This window comes from Mustela putorius, unplaced genomic scaffold (assembly GCF_011764305.1).
Source record: "Mustela putorius furo isolate JIRA1106 unplaced genomic scaffold, ASM1176430v1.1 tig00003853_pilon_pilon_pilon, whole genome shotgun sequence".
NCBI classification, from domain to species: Eukaryota; Metazoa; Chordata; class Mammalia; order Carnivora; family Mustelidae; genus Mustela; species Mustela putorius.
The window spans coordinates 811,096-832,952 of record NW_025422005.1 but is presented as its reverse complement, the minus strand read 5'-3'; the positions used below and the strand labels follow the sequence as shown (position 1 = coordinate 832,952).

Sequence of the window (21,857 nt, the reverse complement as noted above, 5' to 3'; positions counted from 1 at the left end):
GTGGAGTGCAGTATGGTGACATGAGGTGAGGTGAGGTGAGATTTGGTCAGGTGAGGTGAAATGTGGAGTGCAATATGGTGATGTGAGGTGAGGTGAGGTTGAGGTGTGGTGAGTTGAGGTGAGATGAGATGTGGTAAAGTGAGGTATAGTGTGGTGTGGTTCATAGTATTGTGAGGTATGGTGAGGTGAGGTATGGTGAGGTGTGGTAAAGTGAGGTTTGGTGAGGTGAGGTGTAGTAAGATGAAGTAGAGTATGGTGAGGTGAGGTGAGGTCAGATGTGAGTGTGGGGTGTGGTGTGGTGTACTGAGGAGAGAGGAGGTGTGTGGTGAGGTATGGTGAGCTGAGGGTGAGGTGTGGTAAGATGAATTGAGGTGACTAAGGTGAGGTGAGTTGTGGTGTGGTGATGTGAAGTAAGGTGGTGATGTGAGGTGACACTTGGTGAGATGAAGTGTGGTGAGGCAGGCTGTGGTGTGGTTTGTGGTGTTGTGAGATGAGGTGTAGTGAGTTGAGGTGAAATGAGGGGAGTCGAGGTGTGATGAGCTGTAGTGAGATGAGGCCTGGTATGGTGAGGTATAATGTGATGTGAGGTGAGGTAAGATGGGGTGAAATACAGTGAGATGATGTCACGTGAGGTGAGGTGTGGTGTGGTAAGGTGAGGAAAGATGAGGTGTGGAATGGTGTGGTATGGTGAGTTGAGGTGAGGTGAGGTGTGGTGTGATGGGGTGTGGTTTGTGGTATTATAAGATTTGGTGAGGTGAGGCAAATGAAGTGTGGTGAGTAGAGGCAAGGTGTGGTGCAAGTAAAGTGATATGAGGTGAGATGAGGTGAAGGGTGGTAAGGTGAGGCATGATGAGGCCAAGTGAAGTGAAGCGTGGTGAGGTGAGATGAGATGAGATGAGTTGAGTTGAGGAAAGTCGATGTGAGGTGAGTAGAAGTGAGGTGAGATGAGGTGAGGTATGGTGAGGTGAAGTGAGGTATGGTGATGTGAGGTTTGGTGAGTTGAGGTGTGGTGTGGTGTGAGATGAGATGTTATAGGGTGAGATGAGATGTGAGGTGAGATGAGATGAGATGAAATGAGGTAAGGTGAGTTGAGGTGAGATGATATGAGATGAGGTGAGGTGAAATTAGGTGAGGTATGGTGAGGTGAGGTAAGGTGTGGTGCGATGAGGTATGGTAAGATGCACTAGGGTGAAGTGAACTGATGTGAGGTATGGTGAGGTGAGATAAAGTGAGTTGTGTGAAAAGGTGAGGTAAGTTGAGGTAAGATTAGGTGAGGTGTGGTGAGGTGAAATGAAGTTAGGTGAGGTGTGGTGAAGTGAGGTGAGTTAAGATGAGGTATGGTGAGATTAGATGAGGTGTGGTGTGGTGAGGTAAGATGAAGTGAGGTGTGGTGAGGTGAGATGAGGTGAGGTGTGGAGTCGTGTGGTATGGTGATAGGGTGAGATGAGGTGAGGTGTGGAGTCGTGTGGTATGGTGATAGGAAATGAGGTGAGGATGCTGTCATGTGTAGTTTCTGGTGAGGTAAGGTGTGGTCAGGTGGGTGAAGTGAGAGGTGGTGTGATATAGTGAGATGAGGTGAGGTGAGGCATGGTGTTGTGTGGCATGCTTTGCAGGGTTGTAGGATGTGGTGAGGTGAAGTAAAGTATGGTGAGGTGAGGTGAGGCAAGGTGAAATGTGGTGAGGTAAGATGAGGTGAGTTGAGGTGAGGTGAGATGAGGTAGGTGAGGTATAGTGAGATGAAGTGAGTTGCGATGTGGTGAGGTGAGGTGTGTGGTGTGGTGATATGAGGTAAGGTGTGTTGAGGTGAGATTAGGTGAGGTATGGTGAGGTGAGGTGAGGTGAAGTTGGGTGAGGTGAAGTGTGGGAGATGAGTTGAATTGTGGTAATGTGAACTGAGGCATGGTGAGATGAGGTGAGATATGGTGATATGAGGTGTGGTGAGCAGAGGTAAGATGAGATAAGATTAGGTGAGGTATGGTGAGGTTAGTTATGGTGAGATGTGGTAGGGTGAAGTGAGCTGATGAGAGGTATGTGAAGTATGGTGAGGTGAGGTCTGGTGAGATGAGGTGAGTTGTGGTGTGGTGAGATGAGGTAAGGTGCGGTGAGATTAGCTGAAGTAAACTGAAGAGAGATTAGGTGAGGTGAAGTGTGGTAAGATGAGGTGAGATATGGGGATGTGAAGTGAGGTGTGGTAACATGAGGTGATGCTTGGTGAGGTGAGGTGTGGTGAGGCAGGGTGTGTTGAGGTGAGGTATGGTGTGGTGTGGTTTGTGGTGTTGTGAGGTGTAGTGAGTTGAGGTGAAATGAGGGGAGTTGAGTTGTGGTGAGGTATTGTCAGGTGAGGTGTGGTGTGGTGAGGTGAGGTAAGATGAGGTGTGGAGTGCTGTGGTATGGTGAGTTGAGGAAGATGAGGTATGGTATGATGTGGTGTGGTTTGTGGTATTGTCAGGTTTGGTGAGATGTGGTGAGGCAAGGTAAGTGAAGTGTGGTGGGTAGAAGCAAGATGTGGTGTAGTAAGTGATAAGAGGTGAGATGAGGTGAGGTGTGGTAAGGCAAGGCATGGTGAGGCAAGGTGAACTGAGACATGGTGAGGTGAGATGGGATGATATCAGGTGGAGTGAGATGAGGTGAGTTGAGGAGAGTTGATGTGAGGTGAGTGGAAGTGAGCTGAGCTGAGGTGAGGTGAGGTATGGTGAGGTGAGGTGAGGGGCAGTGATGTGAGGTTTGGTGAGGTGAGGTGAAGTGTGGTGTGGGTATGAGGTGAGGTGTGGTGTTGTGTGAGATGAGGTATGGTAAGATGAGGTATGGTGAGGTAATATGTGTTCTGGTAAGGTGAGTTGTGATGCAGCGAGGTAGGACGAGGTGTGCTGGGTGAAGTGAAGTGATATGAGGTATGGTGAGGTAAGGTGAGGTGAGGTAAGGTGAGGTGTGGTGAGGTGAGGTTTGGTGAGGTCAGATGAGGTCAGGTGAGGTGTGGAGTGATGTGGTATGGTAATTGAGGTGAGGATAGGAATGGTGTGGTATGGTTTGTGGTGTGGTGAGGTTTAGTCAGGTACGTTGTGGTAAGGTGAGGTATGATGAGGTGAGGTGGTGAGATAAAGTAGTGATATAGTGAGGTGAAGTAAATCATGGTGATTGAGGTGAGGTGTGGTTAAATGAACTGAGGTGAGTTGAGGTGAGATTAGGTGAGGTAAGGAAAAGAGGAGGTGTGGTACAGCAATGTGAGGTGAGGTGTGTTGAGGTGAGATTGGATAAGGTGAGGTGAAGAATGGTGATGTAAGATGAGGTGAGGTGAGATGAGATGAAGTATGTAGAGGTGGGTGATATGAGGTGACTTGAGTTGAAATTACTGAGGTATGGTGAGGTAAGGTAAGTGAGTTGAGGTGAGGTGTAGTGAGATGAGGCGAGGTGTGGTACAGTGAGGTGAGGAATTTAGGTGAGGTATGGTGTTGTGAGGTTAAGTGAGGTATACTGAGATGTGGTAGGATGAAGTGAGTTGTTGTGAAGTATGGGTACGGTGAGATGAGGTGAGTTGTGTATTGTGGTGAGGTGAGGTAAAGTGTGTTGATGTGAGGTGACGTGAAGTGGTATTAGGTGAGGTATAGTGATATCAGGTAAGGTATGGTGAGATGAGGTGAGGTGAGGTGAGTTGAGAGAGAAGGTGAGGTTTGGTGAAGTGAGGTAAGGTGTGGTGAGGTAAGGTATGGTGAGGGAAGATGAGGTGAGGTGAGTTAAGATGAGATTAGGTGAGGTATAGTGAGGTAAGATGAGGTGAGATGAAATTAGGTGAGGTGACAATATTTCTTAAACTTTTCTGTCAGAGAATCCCTTTACATTTTTAAAAATTCTTGAAGACCTGAAGAGCTTTCATGTTGATCATATCTTTTAATATTTACTGTATTAAATATTAAAGCTGAAAATTTTTTGTATTTATTCACTTAAATTAGCAAAACTGAACCTGTTACATGTAACAGAAACCATCGGTCTGTCAGAAGACGGATTCTCACCCGCGCATCTGTGTTAGCCCGTGTGATACTATGTATCCCGGGACCTTCCAGAAGACTCCGCTGCACACTTACGCAATGGGAATGAAGGCGCAGACGATGCGTTAGCGTTGTTAGGAAAATGGTTTCTGATTTTGCAGACACTCTGCAGCGGCCTGTGGCACTCGCACCGGGGCTCCCTGGGCCGCACTCCCAGAGCCATTGCTCTGAGACACCAGCCGCTTCTGGGCCCGCCGGGTCTGCGTCCACCCAGGGCTTCGGACCTGCATGACTTTCTCTGCTCTTTGTCTTTTCTCGGGCCTCGGTTTCTAGAACGAGACAAACGAGAGGCCCCGGAGTTCGCCGTTGAATTCCCGCCTCCGGAAGCGGGGAAGGGAGCCGGCGCGCGGCGCGGGTAAGAGCCGGGGCCGGGGCCGGGGCTGGGGCTGGGGCTGGGGCTGGGGGGCAGCGACCCCGCAGCCTCGCGGGCGGCCGCGGCGGGAAGGTGGGGCTGCGCTGCGGGGCCAGTCGGCGCCTTTCCGGGTTCAGCCCCGAGCAGGGGCCCGAGGCCGGCGCCCGGGAGACGAGGGCGGCCGCCCCAGACGGAGCGCGGGCCTGGAGGAGCTGGAGGCCCCTGAGCCGCCTGGAGGAGCTGCGCCGGGAGAAGGAGCTTTGCGTCCAGAGAACCAGGTGAGGGACGCCCGGCGGCTGCTCAGGGGACGGCGGGACGTCGGGGTCCTAGGATCGTCCCCCACTGGCCCAGGGACCCGCCCGCCCCGGCTCCCCGGCCGGCCACCCGCTGGGTGCTGGGTGCTGGGTGCTCAGCGGGAGGCCGCCTCTTCCTCTCCCTCTGACCCTCCGCCCGCCCCGCCCCCTTATTCTCTCTCTCTCTCTCTCAAATAAATTTAAAAAGAAAAGAAAACAAAAAAAAGAAAAGAAAACCAAGTGGGGAGGGAGCAACGGGGGCGTGGTGATGGGCGGGGCCATGGGGAGAAAGTGGTGGGTGGGGCAGGGTGGCCCCGGGCTCGGGGAGTTGTGGGTGGAGCCACCGAGGGAGGTGGGGAGAGCTGGAGTTGGGGGGCGTGGCGAGCGGTGGGAGGGGCGGGGCGAGAGGTAGGGGCGGGGCGAGCCGTGGGGGCGGAGCAACCCTCGTTCCAGGAGGCGTCGGCCCAGCCCTCTGACCCCGCCGACCCCACGAGGCCCCGCAGCTGGACCCTGGCCGTCCTTGATGGAAGACTTCCTCCTGCCTCCTGGGCGGTGGCGGCCAGCTGCAGAGGCTGCCCTCTCTGTTCCCGCCGGGCCTCGGCCGGGCCGGTGCCTGCCTGCGTGGGGCTTGCCCTCCGGTGGACGGCGCCGCCCCTGCAGACCCCCCGCCGCTCCGCAGGCCCCTCCCGCTTCCGCGTGCTCCCGGGGTGTCTGTGCAGAAAAGTTCGAACCCGCGGAAAGGTTGGAAACTTTGGGGCATGGGTGTAGCTGTCGCTCGTGCACCGCGGATCGCCTTCTCCGGTCCCGACTTCCTCCGTTCATGTGATTTCTTTTTGCTCAGCTATTGGCCAGCAAACTGCGGGAATTGCAATACTTTACTCCCAAATACTAAAAACACAGAAATATCCTGTGCAGAACCTCCGCTTGGTTGCTTCCCCTAAGGAGCCGGAGTCCTCGCCACACCGCGCCCGTCCTGTGCAGCTCCTGCACGTCCCCGGACGTGGTTTGGAGCTGCTTTGGTTGTGCTAATCCCAGGAACTAGAATTTTGAGTTGGGTTTAGTCCGGGCCCACACATTGGCTGGTGGTCCTGATGGGTCTGTGAGTTCTGGATCACCGAGGAGGGGCTACCGCTGTGGGCCCTGTGCACAGCCCCCAGGGCTCTCCCCTATGTCCTTGACATGCCTGAGCTCATTCCTTTCTCATTTGAGAATTCTCATTCTCATTTGGGCTGACGTCACCCAGGTGGTTTTCAGAAACCAGACGTCCAGCACCACGATCATGCAACCGGATTGTGGGAGAGAAATCCCTGGAAAGATGATGTGACCTCGCTGTCCCCTGGCCCGTTGGCCTGGGCATGGGGGACAGATGACCGTGTCCCCAGCCTCGGCAGGGGGAGCTGGAGGGAAAGGCCCCACTCCGCCCTGAACCCCACTGTCGTTTTCTGAAGATGGGGGACAGTCAGAGGCACCAGGGGAGAGCTTGCGGAGAGAGCGCACTCCGGACAGCCATTCATCCCAATTCTGGCTTGCTTCCAGAGGAGAGCTGCGTGCTTGCCGTCGGAGGATGGAGCTCATCACCCAACAGCAGGCGAGCGTGGCGGCTGAGATGGCTGCGGAAAGAGAGGCCAAAAACATGTAGGTCGCCTGCTGGGGCGCTGAGGGGGGCAGGCGGTCGGGGCTCAACCTAGTCCCACGCCAGCCAGGATCTGTGCTAACACCTGCGGCCTGCAGGTGCTCGAGGAAGCAGACTAGCTGCCCTCCGCTGTGGGAAACAGACACAACCCAAAATGGAAACAAAGAAACTAGTGATCACGAGGACAAGAAAGCTGGTGGCCGTGAGGTCAGGAAGGGTGACTACTTTGAGACAGGCGGCCAGGGAGCCCTCCTGAGAAGTTACCTCCAGGCTAGGACCTGAGTGACAAAAACAACTTGCCTGCTTGGACCAGGAAAGAACATTCTGGGGGGTGGGGATGTGCGAAGCCCCAGGAGCGCCCAACAGAGGGGCCACTCGGTGGTGACAGTGCAGGGGTACCAGCAGGCTTCAGGGAAGAAACGTCAGGATGGCTTTGCCTTGAACACCCAGCCAGGTGGTGCCTCTACCGAAACTGGGGGGCAGGGCAGGCAAGGGGGTCCGTGGCTGCTGCACAGACACACTGGCTTGGAGCTCCGCACGCACACAGGGCTGGCGTCTGCAGGTGCACCCAGTGCCCCTGGGAGCCAGATGGTGTCCACGCGCTTCAGCCCTGTAATTTCATAGCAGGCCTCGGAGAGACTTGGGGACACTAGTGACCTGCCCAGGGTCACCCTGCTAAGAAGGGATGCCATGGGACTTTGGTCCCGGCGCTCTGAGCTGGAGCCTGAGGGCAGCTGCTCCACTTGCTGCCGGGAGAGGGAAGAGCGCCCACCACAGGGGCCAGCGCCAGGCCCCACTGGCCCCAGGAGGGCTGATGGGGCTCCTGGCCACTAGGTGCTGGGGTTCCAGGGGCCACAGGACAGACAGGGCCAGGAGCCCGCCAGTGCTTGGAGCAGCAGCTTTGGGAAGCCTGCAGCCCAGCCCCCGCAGGGAGAGACAGGCTCTTCTGTAGGATTTTTAAAGCCTCCTGATTCTGTGGACACAGCAGGCCAGGTGTCCAGAAACGATGCCTGGACCGACCAGCATCTCACAACCCCTCCCCAGCTGTCCGCGTCTAGGGTCCTGATTGTGGTATCCACACAGCCAGGTCCTGTGGTCAGCATCATCCTAGGCTCTTCCCGAAAGGCAGCCCCACTGGCTACCCGGTTTATCACAGTGTCCCTGTCATTATGTCAGAACACACCAGGGGTTAGGACGACTGGGTGGTGCGCCGGACCGGCCCCAGCTCCAGCATGCAAGCAGGGAATGACGTGAGGGGATGCAGAGTGGGCTTAGAGGCGAGAGTCTCGCACTGGCTTTTTGGCCACCCAGCACAGTCCTGGGGCAGGGGCGCCGGGCCCTTCCCGGACCTGAGTGGCCTGCAGTTTGGACAGGCTGGAGCCCGGGGAGCCGGCCCGGCGCTGGGGGAGAGGGGGCCGTGGCACGACCCGGTCAGGTTGTCTGGCAAGTTCTGTGACTGGCCAAGCAGCCAGCAGTGGGCAAAGGATGTCGCACCCGGTCCCCGCTGGTGGGTTTAGACAGGTTTCTCTCAGGAAGATGAAAAGGCGACCCTGGTGGGTGTGGCTGCAGGGGGTCTTGGGGCCAGGCCGCCGCCCCCACCCCGCTCCCTTGCCCCCTGCCCTGTGTCTCAGCAGTGCAGCCCTGGGCCGCCTCCAGGCGGTGTCCGGACGCCTCTGCAGGGAGCTGGACACTGAGCGAGTCCTGCAGGCACAGATCAGGGAGCTGCTGCGGAAGCACGAGTGAGTGTGGCGCGGGTTGGGGGTGCACATGGGAGCCTCGAGCTTGACCTCTGACTGCCCTGAACCTGGAAGGAGCTTGTTTAGTCATTGAAAGACAAGACTTCCCGTTTTTTGAAATGCTTCCCACTTTCTCCATGTTTGTTTACAGTAGGAGACCTGTGAAATCTGCTTTTCCTTCCCCCTTTCCTGCCCTGTGCTAACAGAGCTGCCAGCACCGTTTTACACAAGTGTTTCAGGGGTGCCCGGGGCAGCTCAGTTAGCTAAGCGTCCGGCCGCTCCGGCGCCGTGGGCTCAGGTGGTGATCTCAGGGCTGAGAGGGAGCCCCAGGCTCTGCACTCAGCGGGGGTCCGCCTGACGTGCCCCCTCCTTCTCCCCCCACCCCCCACTCACACTCTCTTTCTTTCTGTTAAAAAACATTTTTTTAAGTATTTCACAACCTTTGTGAAGGCTCCGCCAGAAGAGAGTGTTGCGTTGTCCTCAGTGTTTGCAGACCAGATCGCAAAGATCAGCTTCGCCTCTAGCTCCTTGAAGCAAGAAAGGGATCTAGGAGGGGTCAGAGCTCTCTTGTCCCTCGTGCCCTGCTCCGCCTGCATAGGGGCCCCCTCCGAGTGCTGGCCAGGTGGCCTCTGGGAAGCACACAGGAAGGCACAGAGAGGACCAGGACAGGGCGTCGGCCACAGGCCACACCTCTGCTGGAAGAACCATTGCGGCCCCCAGCAAGTCTCGGGGCCGGGGACCAGTCTGGAACCCCTCCCTCCTGGAAGCTCAGCGCCGTCCCGCCGATCCCCAGCTCCTATGGGATGAAGCACAGCCCCCTTCCCATAATCTAGAGAGAGGAGGGAAGGAGAGAAAGGTGGCCTGGATGGTGGATCCTTCTGTGAGCAAGCCAGAGAGGATGAAGGCGTTACGTGGTCCTTGCTTGACAGTTGGGCCCAAGGCCAGGGCTCACCAACCAGCACCCAGCTGGGCAGTCGTCTTCACCAGAGCCACAAAAAAGCTGTGGTCCTGCCTTGTCAGATTCCCAGATCCATCTGCGCTCCTGTGCATAGCAGGGACCCAGTGTGTCCACAGTTGAGCACGACAAGCATTCTCTCAGCCTTCCTAGAGGGTCGGGAAGCCAGGAACAGTGTGGCCGAGTGGTTCTGACTGCCAGGAGCAGTGTGGCCGAGTGGTTCTGACTCAAGGTCTCCCCTAAGGATGGCAGCCAAGGCAGCAGCATCTGAAGGCTCGCCCGGCTGCGTGGGGTCAGCTTCCAGGCCCACTTAGCTCTCCCCAACAGAGGCCTCCCCCTAGGGCTTCTCGGAACAGGACACTGAGCCCCCAGGTGAGCGATGCGGAGGGGGAGGGGAAGTAGCAAGCCCAAAGCCCCGGGGTCGTCTCAGAAGTGACATGCTGTCCCTGCTGCAACATTTGGATCCACAGAGGCGAGGTGGGGGCAGGGCCTAGGGTGTGCATATGGGATGCAGGGTCACAGGCCGTCCCCTTGGGAACCGGCCACCTCGTGTTGAGTCTCAAGTTGGCGTCCAGACGTCGGCAGAACCAGCTGCCGAGCCCACAGGCGCCCGGCGCGTGGGGAACTGAGCCTTCTCCTCACCTGGGCACTTCCGCCTCTGAAATGATGCCATCGCGCGGGCGTCACGGTGGCGCACGGTGAGCTGAGCGACTGTGCTTCTCAGGGAATCGCAACAGTGACAGGGACACAGGTGAAGAAGGAAGCTCTGTGTCCAGAGAAAGCGGCTGCTCCCCAGAGCACAGACCGCCGTGCCCAGCTCGGGGCAGGACTGTCTGGGTCGTGAAGGGCGTGTGCAGAGTGGGGCCTGGCCAGCCCTCTGCTGCGGGTGGACTGGGCGCTCGGCCCCGAGGAGCCGAGTCTGTGTGCTTCCCCAAAACCTCCTGCATGCGTCTGGCCCTCTGACCTTCCTGTCACGGCTACCTCTCTCTGACTGACCATGCTGGTTATTTGGAGAAGGTGGGACCTTAGTGAAGCCCCCATCTATTTCAAGCCTAGGGACCCCATAATCAATCAGCCAAACATTCTTGCCACCCGTCCATGCCCAGAGCCCAGAAACCCCCAGAACCCCAGCCCCCTCCCCTCCATGTCCCAGTGCCACAGGGAGCCCCCTTCAAGGGCAGCGTCTCTCACCTGTGCCCCTGGCCTATTTCAGGGTGCCACCCCGTCCTCAGGCCAGGAGGGGGCCGGTGCAGGTGGTGCCCATGGGCCATCCAGGTGGAGATCCAGGTTCAAGCAGGGCAGGGGCCGCAGGTGCTGAGGTGAAGGGGGAGCCTCGCTCTCCAGCAGCTGCAGGCCCAGAAGGCTCCCAGGAGGACATGCTGACCTTTCACCGGTGTTGGTCAAAACTGGCTGTCCAGGCCCTCCCAGACCCCTGGAGTGGACACTCCACGGAGGGTGCGGGCCCAGGTCTCCCACACCTTCGCCGACACAAACAGAAGTGTCTCTTGTTTGAAGGAGCAGCATGTGGCACGTCGCCATCCAGGAGAGACAGCTCGAGGGTGCCCAGAAGTCTGCCCTGGAGGAGGAGGCGGCCGGCAGGAAGCACCTCCGGGAGCAGGCGGCCAAGCAGCTCCGCCGGGAGGAGGCCGCCTCGGAGAAGGCGGAGCGGAACCGGCTGCTGAGGGTGAGGTGGGTGGTGAGGGCCTGCGGGCGCGGGGGCTCCGCAGAGACGGGCTTGTCCCCGCAGAGCCCTGCCCCCGCCCGTGGCCCGGCCGGAGTCCTCCGCGCCGCCCCTCCCCCGGCTGGACCTGACACCCACTTTTCCTTCCCTTTCCTCCTCTGGCTGCTCCCAAGGGCTCAGACCCTGCAGTTCCCAGGGTGCGGGGGCCTCCTGTTGGGCCACTCCTGAGCGGGGCAGGGCACGTCGGCACGTGCGCCATGGCCCCGCCCCACTGTGAAGGGAGCACCCCACTCCCTGGGCACAGCCCCCAGCTCCTTTCCTGAGGTCCTCGCGACTCTTCCCCTCCCCGTCCCAGCCAGTCCACTGCCAGATTGCTCTGGGAACCAAGCCCCCTGTCCCTCGTGGGGTCCTCAGCCACCCCTCCCCTCCAGCTGGGTCCTGGTCCTGCCCGTGGTGCCTGCCCTGCCCCATCTCGCCCCTCGCCCTTAGCACGAGCACACGGGTGCTGCCGGCCTGGTCCTTCGGGACACCTGTTCCCCAGGCGGGCGTGGCCCCTGCAGAGCCGAGGCTCACGTGTGTCTGTTCCCACGGCCCTGTGCCCCCGCAGGAAGTCCACGTACCTCCAGAAGGAGCACGGGCTCAGGCACCAGAAGCTGGTGGAAGATGCCCAGAGGAATCGCAAGGCGGCAGTGAAATTCCTGAAGGCTTCCCTGAGGAGGTAGCATCTTCAGACTCTCTTCCCGTTGATACCCCTGAGGAGAAACAGAAGAATGGATCCTTTGTTTTTGTTTTAAAATTCCCCAATTTTATTATTAAATCATCACTTTACTGTTAAAAAATAATAAAACTGTGTTTTTAGTTTTGAGCTGATCACCTGCTTGTTCTCAGAAGAGGACCTCCCATGAGGTGGCAGCAGCCTCCAGTCCGGGGAGACGTGTTTCCGTGTGTCCTCGTGACAGACGGATGGACAGACGGACAGACGGACGGACAGACAGATGCCCCACACGGCACTGTGCCTTCCATGTCGCCACAGTCCATTATTTCCCTGGTGGACATGCCCAACCCCCAGGCTCCTCCTAGTCCTGTTCTTGCGCATCAATGAGATTTTGGTCCTTCTGGTGAAAAATGCGCCTTCCCCCAGATGCCGGGAGCAGGAGGAGCAGGAGGAGCAGGAGGCCCGGGCACACATGAGGAGGCGCATGGACGCAGTCCTGGCCCTGAAGAACAGCGTCACAGCCAACAGGGTAGGCGCCCGGCTCACAGCCGTTCATCCCCAGAAGGACAGCCCCAGAGCCTCCCAACACCCGCAGAGCCCCGCGCAACCCTCCAGGAGCCTGTCCAGGCAGGCGTGTGTCCTTCCAGGCAGGGCTCCACACCTGCACACCGCTTGGCCCGGCCTGCCGCGTCTTCCTGAGTCCCCGCTCCTCCAGACGGGAGTCCCATGTCCTCACACTCCCCACTCAGTCGCTCCCCCAAGGATCTGTTGTCCCCCGGTCTGTGCTGGCCCTAGCCAGGTCCTAGCTGGGCAGGAAGAAAGTCCCCAGACCTGTCCTCAGGGGACCTGGTCTGTGGAACGAGTGATGACAAGTCGACAAGGCTCCAGGAGGACCAGGGCTTCCTGAGGCCGTGGGCAGGGGTCCGGGATCTTCCTGAAGGAAGCGACACCCCCGGGGCCTCAGGTATGGCAGCTGGGCCTGGAACATGGAGAGAGGAAGAAGGGGAACAGCATTTGCCAAGGCTTAGAGGCAAGAGAGAGCAGGCCTCTTGGTGGGAAACCCAGGGAGGCCAAGAAACAGCCAGTGGGCAGAGGCCAGCAGAAGACAGCGGCCGCGCCCTCAGACTGCAGGTCCCTTCGGAAATCTCAGAGCTAGTTTAACTTCACCCGTGAGACAGAAAGTTCCGGGGTGAGAGTGCACATGTGTGTGCCAATGCTCTCGATTCCCAAGGAAACGCTCCGGAAATTTCAAGCGTGGAGCCAGGCGAAGGCGGAGCTGGCTGAGCAGAAGGCCCAGACCGAGAAGGAGATGATTCTGGCCCAAGGTGGGGACGCCTTCAGACAGCTTTTCCATCAGCGCAGGTGCCAGGAGCTGGAAGCCCAGAACCGGTGAGTGCGAGGTACGCTCCGGGGAGGAGCCCCTGGGCCAGCCCAGTCAGGCAGGCTGCTTCCCTCCCCGGTCTTCCCCCTCGCATGGGGGCTCCAGCCCTCCCGCCACACCCTGCTCCCCAGACCCCAGCACGTGGGGCCTCCCCCGGGCCCCAGAGCCTTCCGGCCCTGTCTCCCCGGCGCAGCCCTCCTCAGGCTCCTGGCCTGGTTTCCCGGTTCCTCAAGACCTGCCCTGAGACCCCAGAGTGGCTCGCTCTCCCTGTCTCTGGGTGGTCCACGACCCTCCTCTCGGGGGCTCTGGGCAGCCTGGGCTCCCCTTTCTGATTTCCTCCAAAAGGGCACCTGGTACTAAGCCTTCTCACTAACCTGAGACCCCCCCCCTCAGCCCTTTGGGGTCCCCGTACCTCGCCCCCCAGGCTGCCCCCACCCTGCTTCCCGCCCCCAAGTCCCCCGCAGGAGTGGGCTTCCCGAGATCCCAATATCAGTGTTCTGCCCCTGCCCACCTCCTGCGGGGCGTGTCCCTTTCCCCACTAGCAGCCCCCAGCCCCCGACCCATCACGGCCACTGTTAGGGTCTACCCAGGGCTGGCCTCCTGGTCGTCTCCCTGGGGACAGCCTCTCCAGTCTGGGAGTCACTGTGCCCTGAGTGTCACCACAGGAGCTTTGCCGTCACCCCACCCCACTGCAGGCTCCTCTGGACAGCTCCACCGAGGCCCCCTGACCCCCGCCATCTGGCACAGGCCTAGCACAGGGAGGCCAGAGGGGAGGAGCCGGGATGAGTGAGTGTGGCCTTGCTTTGTGCCTCAGTGGGCGTGCCCCAGCCGCCGGCCTCGAAGCCAGGAGCCAGGGGCCACACTTGTGGGGTCAGGATTATTGTGGGGCCTGGGCCTAGGCCAGGCTGGGCCAGAACTTCAAGTCCTGGATCTCCAGCCTGGCAGCCCTCCTGGCCTCATCTGCTCCCTCAGGAGCCAGGGGCTCGAGCCAGGACCAGTTCCTTGCAACCCTGTGCCCAGGGGCTGGACCTGGGTCCCTGCGGAAGTGTCTCCTGAGGGTCAGTGCTGAGCCAGGGCCGCCTGCCCCCACACCCCCCCCCACCCCGAAGCCGATCGAACCGTGCATCTCGCCCACTCTGGCCCACACAGTGTTTTCCCATAGCACCTTCGAGGAAGAGCAGAGACTCAGAAAGCAAGAGATCGTAGGTCGGATTCTGAAGGAAGAGGCCAAGGTCGAGAGCAGGAGGAAGAAACAGTCGTGCCCTGCCACAGCCCGGGACCGGCCGGCTCTGCGGGAGCGGACGTGGAGTTACATCACGAACATCTGTGAGGGGCAGGACACAGCAGTCCCTTCCTGTCACCTGCTGGTGAGCCGGGAGCCCTTCCAGTCAAACGTGTGCACCTCCAGGGGCGCAGACGGATGACCCAAGGGCCCGGGACCTGGCGTCATTGTACCAACCCCTCCGGCTAAGATCCAACCGAAGAAACTGCCCGTCCCGCCCCAGGATGTCTCCAGCGTGCTCTTCCTCGGGCTGTCCTTGCTGGGGCGCCCCACGGGGGCGGGCATGTCCTCTCCACAGCACGCGGGCGGCAGGCCACGGGGCGCCCACCAGAGAGCTGTCCTTTCCTGGGCGATGCCGCAGGCACACGGACAGACCCAGGTCTCTGGTGCCCCATCCACAAGGGAGCCACGCCCTGGGGACTCCACTGCAGGAGGCAACATGGTGGCTCAGGTCGCCTGACCTGTCCCTATGTAACTGAGACAGGCCAACGAGCAGAGGCCAGTCCCGGCCCAGGGGGCATTTGTGCCTCAGACTCCTGCGTCCTCCGTCTCGTGCCTGCCTCATCCCCTCACGCCGGCAACCCTACCGAGGGCCGACTCCGGCCAGCCCCCCGGGCAGGTGACCTAGTGACCTGTCTTCGCAGGTATGGGGCACAGACACGAGCCCCCCCTCCTGAGCCCAGTGCAGCACTTCTGCCCTCGTATACCCCAAAACCTCGAGGTCCGGGGCACTGGCTCCAACAAACGCACAGCCGCTAAAAGCCCTCGGGGCACTGCCTTCGGCCTCTGTGGGGCCTTCACTCTGCCCCGAGGTGGTCTTCAGTCTCCTGCTTCGCAGCCCCGTGTCCACGCTGAGCTGGCGCTCCTCCCGGCCTCCCTCCCGGCCGCCGCCTCCTCTTGCCCGCCCGGGCCCTCTGGCCCCCTGGCCGCAGTCTCCAGCCAGCTGCCCCAGGAGCTTTCCCTGCCCGTCCAGACCGGGAGCCCTGGAGGGAGGCTGTGCCCAGGCCCCACTGAAGCCCAGTCCCAGGACAAGGCGTCCTCCGAGGGGTAACCATGAAGGACTTTTCCAGAGTGTGGTTCATAGGAGCAAAAATTAGAAATCGTGCAAAACTAAGACACCTACTGGTGTCTTCTGGATTCTTGTGGGTGTTGGAGAAAAATATTTCATGCTGTATAAAGATACTTATATTTTAAATGGGAAAAGTTACAAAACAAACTGTGTTCCAGTCCCAGGTAAGCCCCAAGGGCTCTCTGTGAGGGTTATTTTCTTCTCGCTGATCTGTAGCGTCCCTATTTTCTGTGATTCGTTACCACCTTCTCTTCCCCAACAACAGGATGGCGACGCGGCCACACACCCCAGAGCCTCACAGTTACTGGAAGCCATTTCCAGCGAGTCCGTCCAGGGAGATGCCGGGAACACCAGCTGGGAAGATGACACGCTGGCCGAGCCGGAGATCCCCGGGCTCTGGAAGGAAGACTATAAGCCGTACCAGGTGAGCGCTTCCTGCGTCCAGGACCTGAGGTTGGAAATGCGGGGCGCCTGCTGGCCTGGAGCCAAGGCTGCAGACGGAGCCCCGCGCCCGGTCACTCCCCTCGCCCAGGGGCCGTGGTATTTGTGCCGCTCCCTGCTGCACATTTCAAAACCTTCCTGTTGGCCTGATTTAAAATTCTAGGAAACTGGTGTTCCTCCTGGTTGTGCGCTCTCTCTCTCTCTGTCAAGTAAATAAATAAAAATTTTTTTGCTTTTTTATTTATTTTTGACAGGGTTGCCATTCTCAAGGGTCAGAGAAATTTTTAAGATACAGTGTTTATGGGGGCGCCTGGGTGGCTCAGTGGGTTAAAGCCTCTGCTTTCAGCTCAGGTCATGATCCCAGCATCCTGGAGTCGAGTCCCGCATCGGGCTCTCTGCTCTGCGGGGAACCTGCTTCCTCCTCTCTCTCTCTGCCTGCCTCTCTGCCTACTTGTGATCTCTGTCTGTCAAATAAATAAATAAAATCTTAAAAAAAAAAAAGATACAGTGTTTATGGATTTCAACAGATATTTCACAAAATTTCTCAAAATATTCCTGCAGGCAAGATGAAGCTCTTGAGCTAGAGAACAGAACCAGAGAACCTTTAAGTACACAACTTCAGTGGTCAGCACAAGGCTAAGAATTGATGGGAACATGGCCCTTTGGAAGGAGGTGTTTAAAAGAATGTCCAGTGTAGGACGCCTGGGTGGCTCAGTGGGTTAGGCGGCTGCCTTCAGCTCGGGTCGTGATCCCAGGATTCTGGGATCGAGTCCCGCATGGGCTCCTTGCTCAACGGGAGCCTGCTTCTCCCTCTGCCTCTGCCTGCCTCTCTGCCTGCTTGTGTGCTCGCTCTCTCTCTCTCTCCTGCTGCTGACAAATAAATTAATAAAATATTTTTTAAAAATTTTTAAAAAATAAAAGAATGTCCACTAGACAATCTTCATTGACCCAGTCCTAATTAGTTCAACATGAATAAATTTTTTTTTAAAAAAGCTTAAAAATCTAGGAAGCTGGGGTATCTGGGTAGTTCAATCAGTTAAGCCTCCGTGTCTTTTTTTAAAATTTTGCTTTGTTGTTACTGAGACATTAGCTCTTTATTTTATTGTTTTTAAAGATTTATTTATTTATGTGAGAGTAAGAAAGAAAGAGCACGGCTGGGGGTGTCGGGTGTAGGCAGAGGGAGTGGGACAAACAGACGTCCCACTGAGCGTGGAGCCTGACCCGGGCTCCGTCTCTGAACCCCAAGATCACGGCCAGACCCAGAGTCTAGAGTCAGACGCTATCTGAGCAGTGAGGTGCCCACGGCCGGCGCAGAGCCTGACTGAGACCCTCTGTCTCCTGCGGCACCTGGGGGGCTCAGTCGGTGACCACCTGCCTTAGACTCTGGTCACGGTCCCAGGGTCCTGGGATGGAGCCCTGTGTCGGGCTCCCTGCTCGGCAGGGGAGCCTGCTTTTCCCTCTCCCATCCCCCCCCTCTCGCTGTGTCTCTGTCAAATAAATAAATTTAAAAATAAATAAATAAATAAGATCTTAAAAAAAGAAAAATATTCTCGCTCTCCCTCTGCTGCTCTCCTGCCAAATAAATAAATAAATACAGTTAAATAAATAAACTGTTCAACAATCTAGAAAACTCTGGCCTGCCATTACTTCCCAGAAATCTGCGGGGACCCTGGATGGGTCTACACTTCCCATCTGTCCTTTCTCTCTGAAGAAGGGATCGCCGGGCTCCCTGAGCAGCCTGCCGGGCGGTGCGGGCTGTCCCGGCCCGGCTGCTCCAGCCCCGGCTCTGCGCGGTTAACCTCTGCGGCCACCGAGATGCCCTCGGCCGCGGGGAGAGCGCCTCGCTGCGCCCGGGCTGGCCCTCGAGTGTCGGCTGCCGTTTCCTGGAACCGCAGGTGCCCAAGGAGGGCGTGGACCGGAAGCCCGTGGGGGGGACGAAGATGGACAAGGACATCCTGGCCCGCACCGCGGAGCAGCTGCGCAGCCGACTGACCCACAGGCAGGTGGTGTCCGGGCGCGAGTTCCGAGGTCGCCCCTTCAAGAGCAAGCCGCGGCTCGTCCACTTCACGGTGAGCCCGAGAGCCCTCAGGGCCGCAGACGGCGCGCGGCACTACCGGTCCCCCCGGTGCTGAGGGTGCTGGGGGGTCAGACAGCGGCCCTGGGAGGGCCCTGGTCCCAGCCGACGGCCTCCCTGGGAAGGGACATGAGGTCCGTGCTCACACGTCGTCTGTCTCCAGACTCTGCAGGACAGGGTGCTGGGGGGCTCCCTCCGTGACACGGAGATCCCCGGGTGGCTGCGTCCCGCTCCTGCTCTCCCTGCTCTTCCCGAGTCTCCCGAGGCCCTTCCTAAGTCGGGGGACCTAGGGAATTGTTGCTCGGCTCTTAGGACGCTCCCCGTGCTGCCTCTGCCGCCGTCCTCACGTCGTCGGCACGCGGGCGTCGGGGCGCATGGGGAGAGGCTGCCCCGTGCTCAGAGGAACTTCTCTGGTTTCCCAGGATTTTGATATCGGCAAAGTGTACAAGAAAAAGATCACGTTGACGAACGCCACCTACAGCATTAACTTCTGCAAGCTGGTGGGCGTGGAGGAGCGTCTCCAGGACTTCATCCACGTCCAGTGAGAGGCCATGGGGCGCGCCCGGGCGGTGTGGTCCCCCGTGTGTCGAGCTGCTGCCCCACACCCAGGCGGCCTTGGTCTGGGCTAACGCCTTCCGCTGGGAGACAGCTCGGCCTGTCAGCTTGGGTTGGCGCCGTCTGGGGTCAGCCCCATCGGCGCGATCAGGGCTGTGGCAGCCACATTTCCTCCCTGTCCGTGTTTTGGTGTCGCCCACTCTGGGTGAGATGTCCCTGGTGGTTGCTGGGCCTTTCCTGTGAGCAGGTTAAAGCCGTCCCCGCCCCAGGACTGTCCCCAGCTGTCTTTGCGTGTCCTCTCTGTCACGTGTTTCTGCGTCCTCTTTCTACGACCCCACTGGTGCGTGAGGTGGACCTTTTCACGTCTACCTGGTCCCCTTTAACGCCTGCTTCTCCCCTGCGTTACTTCTCCGCTCCTTTCTTTCGTGCTGACCTGCTCGTGTCTGCGGCGATGTCTCTCTTTGCTTCTGCGCCTTAGCATTTTGCCTTCGGTTTTAAAAAAGCTTCTTCCTGGTTTCTGCCAGGTTGTGTTTTTTTTTAAGTTTTAATTCATCTATTCGACAGACAGAGGTCACAAGTAGGCAGAGAGGCAGGCAGAGAGAGGAGGAAGCAGGCTCCCCGCTGAGCAGAGAGCTTGATGCGGGGCTCGATCCCAGGACCCTGGGACCATGACCTGAGCTGAAGGCAGAGGCTTTAACTCACTGAGCCACCCGGGCGCCCCTCTGCCAGCTTTTAATTGATGCATTTGGAGGCCTGCGATGACCGGGGACAGCTCTAGGACTGCTGGCTGGAGGGCGTGGGTGCAGGGCAGGTCCCCACCGACCGTCCCCACCGCCTGTCCCTGTGCTCTGCGCTCGCTGACCTGAACTCTGATCAGCTTCTCCCATGCAGGACATGCTGTCCACTTCTGGGGGCTGCTTGTAGATCAGACAGGGCATCTGCATTCCCCCCTTCACTCTCTCCGGCAGCGTTGTAGGCTCTTGTGCTGTCTGCAAAGGCCTGTGTGGGCAGAGCCCAGCTGGGAACTGCTGCCGGCCCCATTACTCTGTCCTGCCGTCCTGCATTCCTGCATTCCTGGAGGCACGGGATTTACTTATGGTCTATGTGGACTTCACGCTGGTCTGTGGGTCTCTGGGGAGTGTCCAGGGGCCCCGACTCAGGGTGTCCGCTCCCTCAGCACCCGAAGCACTCCCCAGTGGGGCTGCAGCTGGAGTCCTGCCCTGAGGGTCCCCCCCAGCCACCTTTTGGTTCCTGTGGCTGCTGCTGACAAGTCAGTGTCAGCCCGAAGGTCCAGCCCTTGTATAGTGTCTGGCTTTCACTCTGGTCTCCTTAAGATGTCCTTGTCTCTGGGGTCCTGAAGCTCCTCCGCAGCACATCAGGCTTGGGCTGGTTTTCTTAGACACGTTAGGGCTCACTGAGGACCCAGAGTCTGAACAGCTGTGGACATCTCCCAGCTGGTGTCCAGGTGTTCTCGAGGCGGACACTGAGTCGGCCCTTCTCCCTCCGTGTCTACTTGGCTATTGAAATTGTGTCAGTGGCCACACTTCTCATTTCCAGGAGCCCTGCGCCCTGCCTCAGGCCAGCGGCTACCTCGCGACCACGTCTGGCTCCTTTCCCATGTCTGTGGTTCTCTATTTCTGTCCTTGGTCATTTTTAAGGTGACATCCAATCCTTCTCTTCCCCGAGGCCCTCAGAGTCTGGCCTGCCGTCTGCACATGTGTCGGTGTCCACGTGTCCTTTCCAACAAGGGAGTCCCATCTTATCACCAGTGGGACTCTGCCCTCCCCCAGGGGGTCTCTGTGATGTGGCGTCACAAACTTCCCTTCCCGCACAGACAGGTTTTGGCTCTGCCTGGTGCTGTGCGGTCACTACCAGCCCGGGGGGGAGACGCCTACATCAGATCATAGCTGTGCATTTCTAACCGAAATGCCAAGTACTCCCCGCTATAGGAATTCTCTGGGAGCTTCTTTTCCTCACTCAGGTTCCAGACCAAGACAGGCTGACCAACCCCCCGAGTCTCCCTGTGAAGCTGGGGCTCTTTCTTGGGATCTTTCACTGCAAGTGGGGTTCCCAGGGTCCTGGCTGCGTGCAGGGTCAGTGCCAGCCCCTGCCTGGCTCACAGCCCTCACATGGGTGTTAACATCCTGCCCTTGGCTCCAGGCAGGGACACACGTGTCCCCTGGGGGCACTGCTGTTCACCCCATGGCTCCCGGCCCCTCCCTCCCTCTGCACCCATTACGTGTGTCCTGGGCCCTGGGACCCGGGCTCGGTGCCTAGGACAGGCAGGAAGGGGTCCAGAAGTCCCTCTCGGTGGCTGCTCCGGGCCGTGGCTACTGCACACAGCTGATTCCAGCCCAACCACACGTTCCCTGTCAATCTGATCTGTTCGCATGTCACACAGACGCTTGTTCCCGCAGCTTTGATCCCCCTGGTCCCATGTCAGCTGGGATGTCCTGCGAAGTACTTGTCACCTTCAAGCCCATGGTGAGTGTCTGTTCCAAACCCAGACGGTGTGAAGGGACTTTCCTCCATTGTGAGTGGGTGTGGGGGGGGCACCAGGTCTCTGACCCTCCTCAGGCTCTGCAGACACTGTTCTGGTGTCCATAGGGGTCCCACAGGTCCCTGTTCTAGTTCCAAACATGGTCATCCATGTTCCTGATGTTAGGAAGAATTACAAGCCTGCCCTGATGTTTGCTAGCAAGCAGGTGCAATCTGGTGCTGTTCTTGGGTCTAAAATGGGGCATGTTGGAATGTTCCCTGGCCAGTGCAAGGCTCCCCCCGGCCGCCGTGTGGATGCCCAGGTCCAGGCTGTGGTCCTGGAGCCACAGCACGTGTCCCTGGGTCAAGCTACAAAGTCATAGCGGTTGGGGTTCTGTTTTTTAGATCAACGAAGATCTGGAAGGAAATGTCTCATTTATGACTCAGACAGGGGGGTTTTCCGTGCCGCTGAAGTGCTCCACGAAGAAGTGTGCGGTGAGTGCAGAAACGCTGGTCCCCGCGGGGTGCATCACATCCCCAGCCTGACAGCTGAAATTTGCACCTGAGGGCCACCTTCCCCGTTTCCCCGCCCTGCCGTCCGCATCTGCGAGCTTGGGTTTTGTAGATCCCGCAGGGAAGGGAGGCCACGCCGCCGTTGTCTTTCTCTGCCTGCCGCATCTCACTTCCCACGGGGCCTTCAAGGCCCGTCTGCGCTGCTCCAAACGGCAAGATAGCCTTCATCCATCTGGTCACCCGTTGGCAGACGCATAGGTTGTCCGCAGTGGTTGGTCTTTGGGAACGATGCTGCTGTGAATCCGGGTGCGGCTGTCTCTGAGTTAGTGCTGCCCTTTCCTTTGGATGCGTTGCCAGAAGTGCTGTTGCCAATTGCAGAGTCGCTCTGTGTTTGACGTTCTGAGGAATCCCCATGCTGTTTTCCTAGTGGCTGCGCCAGTGTGATTCCCCTTCTCCACGTCCTCACAGACCCCTGTTGTTTCTGGCGTTTCTGTCTCACCATTCTGATAGCTGGGAGGTGGTGCCTTGTCGTGGGCTGACCTGCGGTTCCCTGATGGTGAGCGACGTTGAGTAATTTCCGTGTGCCTGCTGGCCGTGCACATGGCTCCTGTGGCAGAGCGTGTGCTGGCTGTGGAGAAGGGCTGCGCCCCCGGCCC

The 21,857-nt window shown here is 58.6% G+C and overlaps 1 protein-coding gene across 8 annotated transcripts in view; it reads left to right on the top strand.

The window, feature by feature from the left end:
* The window catches only part of CFAP74 (cilia and flagella associated protein 74), a 61,603-nt gene that overhangs the window by 11,112 nt on the left and 28,634 nt on the right, over positions 1-21,857 (top strand). For 6 of the 8 annotated variants that reach the window (XR_006601611.1, XR_006601612.1, XM_013064599.2 and 3 more), the window contains 14 exons: positions 4,317-4,398; positions 4,533-4,673; positions 6,225-6,323; positions 7,953-8,060; positions 10,528-10,701; positions 11,301-11,411; positions 11,835-11,937; positions 12,640-12,797; positions 13,952-14,156; positions 15,406-15,564; positions 17,477-17,650; positions 18,078-18,196; positions 20,628-20,694; positions 21,094-21,183. Coding sequence is in view for 6 of the 8 variants with exons in the window: in XM_013064599.2 (XP_012920053.2) it covers positions 4,317-4,398; positions 4,533-4,673; positions 6,225-6,323; positions 7,953-8,060; positions 10,528-10,701; positions 11,301-11,411; positions 11,835-11,937; positions 12,640-12,797; positions 13,952-14,156; positions 15,406-15,564; positions 17,477-17,650; positions 18,078-18,196; positions 20,628-20,694; positions 21,094-21,183 (1,790 nt within the window). In the remaining 2 variants the exon portion in view is untranslated. The remainder of the gene's footprint in view (positions 1-4,316; positions 4,399-4,532; positions 4,674-6,224; positions 6,324-7,952; positions 8,061-10,527; positions 10,702-11,300; positions 11,412-11,834; positions 11,938-12,639; positions 12,798-13,951; positions 14,157-15,405; positions 15,565-17,476; positions 17,651-18,077; positions 18,197-20,627; positions 20,695-21,093; positions 21,184-21,857) is intronic. The other 2 variants (XM_013064600.2, XM_013064602.2) reach the window with 2 other exon arrangements.